Source organism: Chlorocebus sabaeus, chromosome 9 (genome assembly GCF_047675955.1).
Source record: "Chlorocebus sabaeus isolate Y175 chromosome 9, mChlSab1.0.hap1, whole genome shotgun sequence".
Taxonomy (NCBI): Eukaryota; Metazoa; Chordata; class Mammalia; order Primates; family Cercopithecidae; genus Chlorocebus; species Chlorocebus sabaeus.
The window spans coordinates 128,276,607-128,290,983 of NC_132912.1; the positions used below are offsets into that span (position 1 = coordinate 128,276,607).

Sequence of the window (14,377 nt, forward strand, 5' to 3'; positions counted from 1 at the left end):
CGTGGTGGCTCATGCCTGTAATCCCAGCACTTTGGGAGGCCGAGGTGGGTGGACCACCTGAGGTCAGGAGTTTGAGAGCAGCCTGGCCAACATGGTGAAACCCCATCTCTACTAAAAATATAAAAACTCAGCTGGGCATGGTGGCGGGCACCTGTAATCCCAGCTACTCGGGAGGCTGATGGCAGGAGAATTGCTTGAACCCGGGAGGCAGAGGTTGCAGTAAGCAGAGATGGCGCCACTGCACTCTGGCCTGGGCAACAAGAGCAAAACTCTGTCCAAAAAAAACCAAAAACAAATACTTTCCCACTCATTGTTTTTTTGTTTGTTTGTTTGTTTTGAGATGGAGTCTCACTCTGTTGCCCAGGCTGGAGTGCAGTGGCGCAATCTCTGCTCACTGCAAACTCCGCCTCCCGGGTTCACGCCATTCTCCTGCCTCAGCCTCCCAAGTAGCTGGGACTACAGGTGCCTGCCACCATGCCCAGCTAATTTTTTTGCATTTTTTAGTAGAGATGGGGTTTCACCGTGTTAGCCAGGATGGTCTCGATCTCCTGACCTTGTGATCCGCCCGCCTCGGCCTCCCAAAGTGCTGGGATTATAGGCGTGAGCCACCTGCCCGGCCCACTCATTGTTAAAACATCACCTTTGTTTTGAAGAAACAGATTCAGTCTGTTGGTTGTTGTGAAACTTTCGCTTGGGTATCATCCTAATGACAGCTACATGTTATCACAGATAAGATGAGAAAATGTAGAACACTCTTTATAAAAGAAAATACAGTAACTCATTTTCAAGCTTGACAATTCTTTTGAATGCTTTACTACTGATGATCTGTGATCTCTGTGGGATACAAGATTTTCAAGGTCACTCCTTGCTGTGATCTGGATATACGTATGTCCCCACCAAACTCATGTTGAAATTTGATCTCAGTGTGGTAGTTCTCTCAGGAATTGGTTAGTTCTTGCAAGAGTGGGTTATTATAAAGTCAGAACACCCACCTGGTTTTGCCTCTCTTCACACATGTCCACTTACCCACTGATCTTCTCTGCCATATTATGACACAGCCTGAAACCTCTCACCAGAAGCCAGAGCCATGTGCTTCAACTTCCCAGCCTGTAGAACCATGAACTAAATCAACCTTTTCTAAAAATAAATTACCCAATCTTAGGTATTCTGTTATCATGACACAAAACAGACTAAGACACCCCTCATCACAAAACTCTGAAAAGATTCTGCAAAAGGCTTTGCCTTTTCACCAAATTTGGCCTTGTGAATGACATCCAATAGCCTATCCAAGCCACCATATATGCCTGTGGTAGACTGCATAATGGTCATGGATAACCAACATCCCTCCTTAGGGTCCAGTCTCCCCTGCCACATGTATGCTTGGCTTGGCCACGTGATTTATTTGGCCAAAAAAAAAGTGAATGGCAGTGATGTTTGCCACTTCTGACCAAAAGCTTTTGAAGCTAGTCTGCAATGAACCAATCTCTTTTTGTCTCTCTGCTACTGCAACTGGTAATGCTCCAGATTGAGGCAGCTTCATCAGATGGGACATACTTATACTAAATATTTGGGACATTCTCATCCTAAAAATTTTTTCACTGTTTATCTGAAATTCAAATTCAACTTTGCATCCTGTTCTTTCTCTGGCTAACCCAGCTGTAAGCCACTGACCTGGCTAGCCCAGCTGTAAGCCACTGACCTGGCTAACCCAGCTGTAAGCCACTGACACTTGGGGATCATTTGTTTTGTCAGTATAACCCAATCTTATTTGACCAGCTCACCATGGCCCAAGGAAGGGCACTTGTGTCAATCTATATATTACATATTAGTAAAGCTTAATTTTGCCTTTACTTGTCAGATTAAAAAAAAAAAAACAGTTAGTCTTCCTGCACCTCAGGGGATTGTCTTTGGAGACCACTATCCAAAGGTATAATCTACAGGGCAAGGTTGTCAGAAACTTAACAATTGCAGTAAAAATGTACACTAATCAGCACTACCCCAGAGATACTAGATTCTGGAGGTGGCTGGAGGATCTGTTTGCTTAATAAGTTCCTCAGGTGATTATGAGACAACTTCAAATCCACTGGCCTATGTCTACTATTTGACTTTTTAGAAAGCTAAGGTAGGAGACCTGGGTACTAGTCCTAACTTTGTAACTACCTTTGTATGATGTTCAACAAGTCGATCCTATTCTCCTTTCTGGACTGCATTGCTCTCATCTAAAGAGGCAAGAGATTGGCTCAGATGACCTCAAATCTCTTTCAGCTCTAAAAGTCTAGGATCGGGAGCCAGAAACTCAAAACTTTCTAAGATCCAGGAAGTAAACAAATGAGGCTGGTGAGGGGTAAGACATTAGGTTGTGGAAGCGCCCATGGCAAACTGAAAAGCATATTCCCCAAATGGTCCCTGAGTTGAGAGGTTTTCAAGTTTGGCATGCTCTGCCCGTGAGGCTAGATAAGAACCGTGAGCATCCTGGCCACTTGTTCTTCTGGCAGGAGCCCCAACCACATTTGCCTAACTTAAAATTGTCTTGCTATAACGTTTTGGAAACTATACAAATAACTACCTGAATTTACAAATGACTGGGATTTTTCTCAGAAATCATTGCCTGCTGGGAGGATTTTTGCTAACTGGAAAGTCTATCTACAAACTGTTTTAGAATGGAACAAACTGTATGTCAATACGACCTTTAATAATTAATGACATTGACATTGCAGTATTTCGGAGCTACTTCATTAAACATTTTTAGCTTTGATTTTGCAGATTAAAAAAATATTTTGGAGCCAACAATATTGTTTTTATGTCTCAAACATTTTGATGAGCATTTTAAAAGCCTGTCAGCCCCAGTCATTTTCCCTCCGTTGCCTAAGGGCTGAAACAGTTCTGTCGGCTTGTGCTGTGCCTGGTGTCAGTGATCAGACGGGACTCCAGCCTTTGAGGAGCTCACAGTCGGGAAGGGAGGCCAATACAAACAGGTAATTTTTCTATAATGTGACAAGTGCAGGATAAAGCAATACAAGCGACTGGAACAAAGGAAGGAACCCTGAGGGGTAAGGAGGCGGAGGTGTCAGGAGAGAAGCCAGGTGAGGAAGGAAAAGGTATTTTAGGCAGAGGAAAGCACCAGCAAACGTGGAGCTACGGAACAAGTAGCTGGAGCAGCAAACAAGCACACTGCTCAATCATTCAACAGACACTCTTAGTAGCTAGAGCATCAGGCACTGAAGAGGCAGGTAAACACGTGAGAGCCATGGGTAGTTACAAGAGCCAGGATAACTACACAGACAAGGCAGAGCAGGCCACAGTTGATTGGGTACATCCCAAGTGGGGCCCTGGGGCAGAAGGACAGGGATGGAGGAAACAGGCAGACACTGGTACAATATAAAAATGAAAATCAATTAGTGTCTGAAAACTTGAAATTCTAAGAGTAATGACTTATCCTCCATGTTTTCCCACAAAGTATTCCAACCTCCTATATTAAAAAGTGACAATAACTTTTTAAAAAACACTACACCATGTAAAAGTGGGTTTCTCACCTATTTTAAAAAATTTTCCTGACCACTATGAGCTCCAGCAGCATGTAAAAGTGTTTGACTAGGGAAAAAGAAAAAATTAATAAGCTCTTAGAGCAAGAGGCATATATAAATTTTATGTAACCCAGATGTGCCCAATTGCTCCAGCCCCCAGCAATCTTGCTCCTTTACGAACTAAATTACAGTACTGTAATCCTGGTCCTGTGTGTGGCTGCTGGAGACCCAGCCCCGACTCAGGTTTTCCTCCACAGTCAGACCCAAGGGTCCCTGGTCACCCTTAGAGCTCCCATTATCCTCTGTGTGCTGCCAACCTCTTTTTCTGTGCTGAGTTCCTGGTTCTGTTTCATACTTTGTCTTTTCACGGGCTATTTCAGCACGTTTTCCCACTAAGCATCATCAACACGTGTCTACGCACTCACTTCTCAAGAAGCATGCAAAATATTTGAATCCTGAGAAAAGAATCACTGCTATTTCTTTCTTACAAAGATAGAATTACACAATAAAACAACAGAATTTAAAGATTACCACAAGCTGAATTATGTATGTGTGTAAAAGCTTCACAAAATTATGTATTATAATAATCAGAAATAAAAATAGGAAAAGAAAATATTAAAGAATAAATTTAAATCACTTCATTTCACGACTCAGATCTGTTTTTGTGGACACAGATACAGAAATGGAGACTTTTTAAAATTAAGATCATATTGCACATTGGCTTTTTTTTTTTTTTTTGAGACGGAGTCTTGCTGTGTCGCCCACGCTGGAGTGCAGTGGTGCAATCTCAGCTCACTGCAAGCTCCGCCCCCCGGGTTCAAGCCTCCCTGCCTCAGCCTCCCTAGTAGCTGGGATTACAGGCGCCCACCACCACACCTGGCTAATTTTTGTATTTTTAGTAGAGATGGGTTTTCACCCTGTTGGTCAGGCGGTCTCGATCTGACCTCGGGCGATCTGCCTACCACGGCCTCCCAAAGTGCAGGGATTACAGCCGTGAGTCACCGCGCCTGGCTTGTTACATTTAATTCATAAAATTGTTTTGTTACATTTGAAAGCAATTTGTGCGTTGAATGCTTGCTCGTCAGGAGCATTCCTGAAAACGGACAGGATAGTGAGTTATCAGAGCCAAATGTGAATTACAAATTGAGATAGCCAAACTGCAGGAACCAAGTTAATTTTTAAAAACACTTTCTGTATCTTACGGCACAACAAAACACTTTTACTACAAAACATGTATTGTATGATGGATGTGGCTGCGTTTGACAGTTTGAGATGACACTGAAGAGTGGGAAAGTAAGAGAGCCCGGACCTTCAAAGCTTGCAAACGGCCCGGGCTATTTCTCCACCTCCTGGCTACTCAAAGAAACCTCCTGGGAACCCGTGAGAAACGCCGAGTCTCAGGCCCACCCAGAGCGCTCGAATGGAAACATACGCGTTGTCAGGTCACAGGTGCAGCGTCTCAGGGTTCCTGCACCGCCTGGGACGCCCCGCAAGCAGCGGGCATGCCGGGCCCCCAGGAGCCTCCGAAAGCCACCCATTCCCTAAACCAGGAGGGCCTCGTCCGCGCGTCCCAGCGTCCTCTCCGGAAGCCCCGCCGCTCCCACACCCAGGATGGGGCCACACGGGCACGAAAAGGCGGGCAGGGGTGCCCAGTCTTGAGATGGCTGGCTCGCTTTTCCAGTCCGGGCCCTCGGGGTGCCCGCGTGAAAAGAGGTGACACTGAAGCTTGGGGAAGAAATGCGAAGCCCTCACTAATTCACGTAACCGGAGCCAACGGTAGCGCAGACGGCTGCACGTCCCCTCCCACGCGAAGACTACCTGCAAGCTCGCAACACCCCCTGAACTGTTTGCCAACAAAGACGTGCAGGGGGCGGAGCCTGAGCGTCAGATACCGCGAGCGGCGTGCAGAGGGCGGAATCTAGGAGTCAGATACCGCGAGAAGCAGTCTCCCGAAGAGGTTAGGACAAGCGCAGGCGCACTACACTTCCCGCCCTGGCCGCAAAGGTGGCACCCGCAGCGGGAGGCGGGGCCGGGCCTATGGGACAAAGATCGCGAGATTTAATGGGGAGTCACAGCTACTTCTTCCTGGTAGAGACCGGAAGTGCGGTCCGCGGAGCGTATCTGGCGCTTGCCGTGCTTTGGGCCCGGGTGGCTGTTGCTGCTGTTCCGCTCCCCCTTCGTCTCGCCTGACCTGGATCGAAGTGATGTGGGATCCCAAGGAGGCCGGAGCCGAGGGGCAGCCGGCCGGGGCCGCCGCTCGAGGAAGGCTCAGCCTCCTGTCCCAGGGAGAATCCGAGGAACCTTCTGCACAGGTGAGTCTTCCGCGGAGTGGCACCTGCCAGGGATGCGGGAGCCGAGGATCCGCTCCACCGGGGAGGGATGCCACGGTTCCCGGCAGATTCTGGAGGCTTGTCCATGTTTCCCTGACACCCCAAAACAGGGAGTGGAAGTCCGTGTTCCTTTCGGCAGGTATTCGTATTAAAAGCAGTCCTGGTAGCCTACAGGTGAGTTAGATACGATCTCTGCTCTCACGGAGGGTTCTTGTAAATATGTCGTTCCAAAACGTGGCACAGTCGTGCAAAGCAGGAGGAAAGAAACGATGCCAGGCAGTGACTCGCCGAGAATGAGACCGAACTAATTCACAAAAGGTGTAAAATGTTTGCCAGGCAGAAAAGGGACTGCGTGAAAGGTTAGAATATTGAACCCAGACACTGAACTTGCTTTGGGAGTGTGCAAGTGCAGGTTGTGAGGAACGAACCCCCAGTGCCTTGCTGTGAAGTTAGAGACTCAGGACTATTCGAACCATGCATACATGCATGAACCGATGCATCAATTACTAAATATTTGCATTAAAACAAAAAAAGGCTCAAATATTCTACCACACCACTTTATGAATGATGTGTTATTAAAATTAAAATACATCTTTGGCCCTGCGCGGTGGCTCACGCCTGTAATCTCAGCACTTTGAGGGGCCGAGGCGGGTGGATCACCTGAGGTCGGGGAGTTCGAGACCAGCCTGGCCAACATGGCAAAACCCCGTCTCTACTAAAACTACAAAAATTAGCCGGGCGTGGTAGTGCACGCTTGTAATTCCAGCTACTAGGGAGGCTGAGGCAGGAGAATGGCTTAAACCCCGGAAGCCCAGGTTGCAGTGAGCCATGATTGCTCCACTGCACTCCAGCCTGGGCAACAAAGCGAGACTACTACTCAAAATTAAAAAAAAAAAAAAAAAAGAATTAAAATACATCTTTGATACTGAAAATAGGCTTTATTGAAGTTTGCATTTAGTTAACGTGTTACCACTGAGTCTCCTTGGTTTCTGCTTCTCCACATTATAAAAAGGTAGAGTAGGTCGTCCGTTTTCTAGCTGGTAACCATGACCGTCATACTCCTTGACTCATCTTTTTTCTTTGAAGTTGGTGTAAAAGAACTAAATAAATGTTAGCATTTATGCTCAAATTTATTAAGTCCTGTTAGTAACATGTGGCATCCGTTCCTTGTGAAGCCTGGTGTGACAGGTTCTTGTTTTCTTTTTTAAGAAGGTGAGCTTTTTCGTTCCTAGTAATTTTCATTACAGTTTCACCCAATGTGTTCATTAGGGATCAGCTTTATTTCTTGGAGGCAATGAAGTGAAGAGCCGAGCTGTGGTGAAATACTCTTCTGCCCCTCCTCGAACAGCATTTGCACGCCTCGAAGAGAAAACAGACTTGAAACTCCCACCTGCCAACTGGTTACGAGAGAGTGCCAAACTAGGGCCGGCAGGAACTACCATTCTTGGCAACAGCAAGAAAAGCAAGCCATTTTCAAGGTAAATATTAATCAGTGGCATTTTTACCTGCCCCTCCACCCTCACTTAAAACTCTAATTTGCTTTTAAATTCAGTTTGTAATGCCCATTAACTTGTCGAGATTTCTCTTTAGAGAAAGATCACATTTGATTTTCAAAGGCTTTTTATTCTGATAATAGATGATGTTACAATATGAAGATGTACATACAATATCAATTGCATATGCTTCTTTCAAGTCTGCATCTCGTTATTAGCAAAGATGAGTTTTGACCGCCAAAGTTCAATCAGCCCTTTTATTTTAGCCAATTTGCATACCTTTTGAATATATGAATACAAAGGATCAGCTTGGTGCATGAGGAGGAAAACCTTGAACATTGTTTCATCTTTCCTGTGGAGTTTTTCAATCAGTGGTGGCAGGTTGATCTGGAAAAGCCAGATTTAAAAACCCAGCATGTTGGGTGACCTACACCTTGACTTTGGCACCAGAAATTCTGCTGATGGTATTTAAAGTTGAGAGAGTAGCCTGAGGTCCTATAGAGAAAAATGTACTAATGTCCATATTGTAGGCCATTTAATGTGTGGGGTTCTCTTTTCTTCTTCCCCCTTCTCAGCCACTCAATCTACAATATGTCCATGTAACTTGTAGCAACGGGCACAAATACACTAATACTTTATGAGCTGGTAGTTTGGAAATTATCCTAAAGCCCCAGAAAATAAAAGTTATATTTGCAAAAATACTGTTTGTGTGTAGCATCATTTATAGGAGCAAAAAGTTGGGAATATCCCAAATATCATTTTTTAAAAGAATGGCTTAATTATGATTTGTCAACATAATTAAATGCTGCGAGGAAATTTGAATAATTATATTAACTCTATGCAAATGCTGTGCCAAGTATTTTTTATGCTTATCTCATTTAATTCTCACGATAACTCTTTGAGATAGGCACTGTTAATTATTTTGCACCTGAGAAAACGGAAACTGAGAAGGGCGAAATAATTTGAGTCAAGCATACAGTAAATCACAAAGCATACTTTGCTGTCAGGCGGTCCTTGGTAAGTGTCCTGACTGCCATTTAGTAATTGGAACATGGCGATGTTGGGTACCTTTCAGGCTTGTAGACTATAGATGTGCCTCAGGTGGTACGTGGCATCAGTTGGCTGCTCAATTAACAGTTTTTTTCCATTTCCTTTTGTGGCTGATTTGGTGTCAGGTGCATTTTTTTCATGTGTGTTTTTTGAAAGAGGTATTGTATTTCACAATCTCAGAAAGTAAAATCCTGATACATGTTTCTGTTTTTCTTATCTCTCCACCTGAAAAGAATAAAGTTTTGAACTATTTTCCCTTGGAGACTTTGGGTTTTGTGATTACAAAAATAAAATAATTGTTTTTATTTGAAATATTTCCTACTGGATGCTTCTAATGATTATTACCATGTCTTATCAAATCTAAGATGCCATTGACTTCAGACACAGCATGATTTTAGTGCCACTAAGAAGAAAAATCTTGCCAGCTGTGATGGTGATACACATCCTGGTTTCAGAGTTGTTAAAATGTGGAAAATGTGTATCCTAGAAGCAATGAAGTATTGTTATTAAACTCTACTTGCATGATTATGAGCATGACCATATAACCAGTGTCCTTTTTTCTCTTTGGTAGCTTTGGCATGGCATATGACTTTATTGATTCAGTGGGAAATGATGTGGATGTTGTCTCTGACTCTGAAGTAAGTGTTATTTTGTCGCCTAATGTAATTTTGGGGGTGTTTTGTGATAGGTGTTTTATACCATGCTGTGTTTTGCATGATATAAATTTGCAAGTCTTGAGAAATTAGTGATGAAATAAGATAAAACTTATCTGATTATTGAATATCTTTTTTGTTATTAAAGTATCATTGTTTACCACATTTTTATTTAAAGAGGAAGGAATAATCCCCAAACACTGGCAGTGGTAATAATACTGATGGTTATATTTTAATGATAGTAATTGAAACTAATTATAGTGTTTGGGATTATTCTGTATATGTTACCAATTGAGTTACAAATGATATTTCTAGTAAAATCTATTGATCGTTATTGGCTTTGATCTGATATGCTAGAAGCCTGGGTCAGCATAACAGTGTGACGTATCCACCCTTAACTTTAAGAAATCCTATCATGTAAAAATAAATGTTCGACTGTCACTGACATAGTGTGACTCATAAAGTCTACGTGATTCTGGTTTGAATGCTCCATCCTCTGTGTGTTTGCGTGTAGCTCTTTGTTTAAAGTTCTGTTTGTATAACCTTAAGGAAATAAGGTTTATTACGCTTTAAAATGAATGAAGCTAAAATTTAAAAGATTCCAAATCACACTAAAACAGTCTTTCTCAACTATTTTTTTCTCTTAATTTTTTAAGAACATAAAAAAACTCCTGAAAATTCCCTACAGCAAGTCGCACGTGAGCATGGCAGTACACCGCATAGGAAGGACTCTGTTACTAGATGAGCTAGATATTCAAGAACTCTTTATGAGATCATCTCAGGTAATGCTTTTGTGAAAAAATCCAGCAAAACATTAACAGCTTAAGAGCACTAGAAATATGATTTTGTTTCAGAGAATGGCCAAAGTGGAAATGTAGTTGAGTACTTCAACAATCGGGAAACTGAAAGTTTTGCTGAAGATAGAAAAGCTTGAATGAAGAAACAAGAAGAGAATGAGAATAGTGAAGAAAATTATTTTATTGATTCCAACAGCCAGATTCTTTCTTACAAGAAAAAAGATGAAGAAAGTTGTGAAAAATCTGTGAAATTTAAGGGACTAGTTTAATATTTTTAAAAATCCTTTAATGTCTCCCCTAAACAGATTCTCATGAAGCATGGCTACTGGAAAATGTGAAAAATATTAGAAGCTATTCCTCTGAATAAATATAGTCATGTGCCCATAATAACATTTCAGTCAGTGATGGACTGCATATACCGGTGGTCCCATAGGATTATAATATACTGTATTTTTACTGTATTTGCAATGTTTAGATACACAGATACTTACCACTGTGTTACCATTGCCTGTGATATTCAGTACAGTCACATGTGCAGATTTGTAGCCTGGGAACAATAGGCTATACCATATGACCTAGGTACGGAGTAGGCTGTACCATCCAGGTTTCTGTAAGTAACACTCTGTGATGTTCACACCAGGACAAAATCACCGTTGCTCAGAATATATCCCCATTGTTAAATGACACATGGCTGTGGCAATTAGAATTAATTGATGCTCTTTAGCTTAGATTCTCAAATTGTATGTTGGTAGGGACTGTTTTTCCCACATGTTGAGAATGGATACTTTTGAAAAACATAACATTGTTGCAGTTTCTCAAGGATTACCCTCCATATCTGTACTTTTCTTGGGCTGGCAAGAAATAGTTCATAGTCAATCTTTAAAGAATATTCCTACAGTGCTTTGATAAAGAAAATTAAGCTATGGTGATTTAAAGGACATTTAAAATAAGTGTTTTTTTCCTTTGAAAAGACCACAGTTTAGTTCATCATGTGAGTATGAGCCTAGGCACTCGGATGTGACAGTGAACAAATCACAGGCCTTGCTCCTTAGCAGTTCATTGTTTGGGGTTATAAACACACAGATCATTTCAATATAGTGTGCAAAGTGAGACCTTCTCCAGCTGCTAAAGAACATGTTATAGAGGCCAGGCGCGGTGGCTCAAGCCTGTAATCCCAGCACTTTGGGAGGCCGAGACGGGCGGATCACGAGGTCAGGAGATCAAGACCATCCTGGCTAACACGGTGAAACCCCGTCTCTACTAAAAAAATACAAAAATCTAGCCGGGCGCAGTGGCGGGCGCCTGTAGTCCCAGCTACTCGGGAGTCTTGAGGCAGGAGAATGGCGGGAACCCGGGAGGCGGAGCTTGCAGTGAGCTGAGATCCAGCCACTGCACTCCAGCCTGGGCGACAGAGCGAGACTCCGCCTAAAAAAAAAAAAAAAAAAAACATGTTATAGAGAAGACTCACCTCTCCCAGACTGTTAGGAGAGGGGGAAGATGGGTTTCCTTTAGGAAACAAAAAACAAAAGAAACGTGGTATGCGTTGACCCAGAAAGATAAGATTTTAATGAATTTGTGTTTATGAAACCATATTCAAAAAATAAAAGACTTTTCTGTAAGATAGTACTAAGGAACATTGTTTCGACTATGTGTGTTGTATTAATAATATGTATCTCATGTTATCCAGACTGGTGACTGGACATGGTTGAAAGAGTTTTATCAAAGACTAATTGACCAGAAGTGGCAGAGGAAGAAAAAGAGCAAGGAGCACTGGTATCAAAAGGCAATTCTTTCCAAGTTTTTATATTACAGGTACTCGGCTACTTATTTCTCTAAAGAGAAAAAGGGAATTCTGATCTAAAATTTAGTTTGAAGCTTATACAAATAATAATTTAAGTTTGGCCCCTATGATACTGTTAACATTTATTTCATATTTCTTTTTTCCGAGATGTATGCTTAATTACAGATTGTAGTTTTTATAAACGGGTAGACTGTTGCATAAAGTTAACTTTAGTAACAGTGATCCTTTTTTATTTCTGGTTTGGCCAGTATCAATGGTGATGGAGCTGCTCAGCCTGTCTCATCTACCGCAGAACAGCAGGAATCGTCCAGTTCAGATCAGACAAATGATTCGGAAGGGGCTTCATGGCCCGCTCCCTTCGAAATGCCTTCTTCAGTTTCTGAAGATCCCAGTGCTTCCAGTCAGGTTAGTACTTAAATGCTAATTCTAGAAACTCCTTTAGAAAGACAAAGCCTTTTTTTAACATCTTGTTAAAAAAAAAAGAACAGGAATAAGAAATATTCTGTCAGCTTATGTAATGAGGGAAAAAAGACTTCTATCAGTTTATGGAGTGGGAGAAATACTTTTTAGTTTTTCACAATAGAATTTACAAGAGCTGTTATAAGTGGTTAGATCAGACTTTTTTATAAAATCAAAATATTTTATAATAGTTTACTGATATGTTTATTAATACTGATTATCTCCCTAAAGTGGTGAGTGTTATATAGAGATATAGTATATTTTTAACTTTAGATATGTAAGAAATACCTATAAAATACAGAGATTCAGAGGCCTGTTTGTAATTTAAGTTCTAACCTTTTTCATAACTTTTAGTCAGATTGTTAGGCCTAAAATATCCCTTTAGGATTTTCCCGATAAAATTCCTGAAACTTAGTCCATATTCATGTTATAAAACTTTTAGAAAAGGGAATGGACTGGGTTGTCCTTTTTATCTCTTACATCCTTGTTTCTTCTTATTGCTTATTTATTTTTGTGCTTATTGTATCTATCAAAGAATAAAATAAGGCTATAGATGTAAATTGTGGCATGTCTCTTTTCAGGAAAATAGATAGATAAATGGATAATAAGATCTGTAACTTGATAAATTACGTCTTCCCTCTTGCTGTGTGTTCCCACATATTGAGCACTATTCAACCAGATTGTTTCAATCTTCACAAATTACAGGGAGCAAATACATTTAACTCGATTTTAGTTTCAGTTGGTTTAAAATAGAGAAAGCATCCCATAAAACTCCATAATGAATTCGAATTTTTTTCAAAAGTGAGAAAAATGTAAGGAAAAGGAAGGAAGTAATTAATATGCAAGTCACATAGTGGTAACAACCAAGAAGTAGGGATGTTCTATGATTCAGAAGGGAGAAAAGACTACATAATACAAATACTACCCTCCTTATTACCCATCTCACCCATCTCCCGGTGTTATTCTGTCTTTACCTTGTTTAGGAATTACTGTGAAAACTTTTGGAGACTTGGGAATCTGTAGACTTATGTGTGGAGGAAGCAAACTGGCGTTTACTGAATAGCTCTTATGCCATGTACTTTGATATGTATGTTTGTACAAGTTTTTTTTTTTTTTTTTTCATTCTTGGAGCTGCATATTGTACAAATAAGTAAACTAAAGCTCATCAAAAGATGTTTCACATGGTCATACAGCTGGCGAAACTCTCAGGCTAGGGCATACATGATCTTTCTACCTGCAGAAGCCTGTTCCTCCAGCAATACCCCACTCTGTCTGTGTACTCCACACACAGTTAGCAAGGCCCTACTAGCAGTCAGATCATCGTAGCAGTGGTGTATCCCTAGGCAGAGCTAGCCTACCATAAGAGTCTCTTACAGAGTACTTTTCTCTTATTATACTGCCTAAATTTCAGCTTTAGAGGTTTGTTTATATTTGCAGGGTATCTCTGCACAAATTCTTTTTCCAAAAGCTAAAACTGCTGGTTTGAGATCTTTGTTGAGCAGTTACAGAGGTTAAATAGGTGACTGTGGGATGGCCTTAGAGCCAGACATTTATTGAGAACATTGTAACCTAGGGCCCATACTCTGACTAAAGCAACTGCCTGGCAAACTGTTTTGCGAATCAGTTCATGAATTGTTAACTTGTCTGTGTAAACAAATAATAAAATAAAAAAGAGTTTAAAGTTATCTTAGGACTCCTGAGGGAGAAGACAAGGCACAGTGGAAGTGCTAGAGAGCCACCTGTGCTTGTAGTCACACACGCTTCCCAGGCAGGTGCCAAGCCTGTTGGCACACACAGATAACAAGGAAGACAGATGTTTGTGGAATAAGCAGCACACACGTGCCTGTCTTGGGCTCTGTCGAGGCACTGACATTAAAAGCTTAAAGTAGTATTTCTTAATGGCTGCACTACTTTCCTAATGGTTGGAAAATTGAGTGGTAGGCTGAGTTTCCCCAGTGTCAAAGGGCCCACTTCCTAAGTGTATTCTAAAATGTATTCCAGACCGGCCACAGTGGCTCACACCTGTAATCCCAACACTTTGGGAGGCCAAGGTGGGCGGATCACTTGAGGCCAGGACTTTGAGACCAGCCTGGCCAACACGGCAAAACCCCATCTCTACTAAAAAAAAAAATTAACTGGGCATGGTGGCACGTGCCTGTAATCCCAGCTACTTGGGAGGCTGAGGTAGGAGAATTGCTTGAACCCGGGAGGCAGAGGTTGCAGTGAGCTGAGATCACGTCACTGCACTCCGGCCTGGGCAACTCTCTCTC

At 41.9% G+C, this 14,377-nt stretch overlaps 1 protein-coding gene across 2 annotated transcripts in view; it reads left to right on the forward strand.

Annotated features, from left to right (window-relative positions):
- The first annotated feature begins 5,605 nt into the window (after positions 1-5,605).
- Positions 5,606-14,377, forward strand: part of EDRF1 (erythroid differentiation regulatory factor 1) — a 44,055-nt gene continuing 35,283 nt past the window's right edge. For both annotated transcript variants that reach the window (XM_007964364.3, XM_007964365.3), the window contains exons 1-6: positions 5,606-5,836; positions 7,124-7,332; positions 8,969-9,035; positions 9,707-9,832; positions 11,535-11,659; positions 11,897-12,053. In XM_007964364.3, the coding sequence (XP_007962555.3) occupies positions 5,729-5,836; positions 7,124-7,332; positions 8,969-9,035; positions 9,707-9,832; positions 11,535-11,659; positions 11,897-12,053 (792 nt within the window). In that variant the 5' untranslated portion in view covers positions 5,606-5,728. The remainder of the gene's footprint in view (positions 5,837-7,123; positions 7,333-8,968; positions 9,036-9,706; positions 9,833-11,534; positions 11,660-11,896; positions 12,054-14,377) is intronic.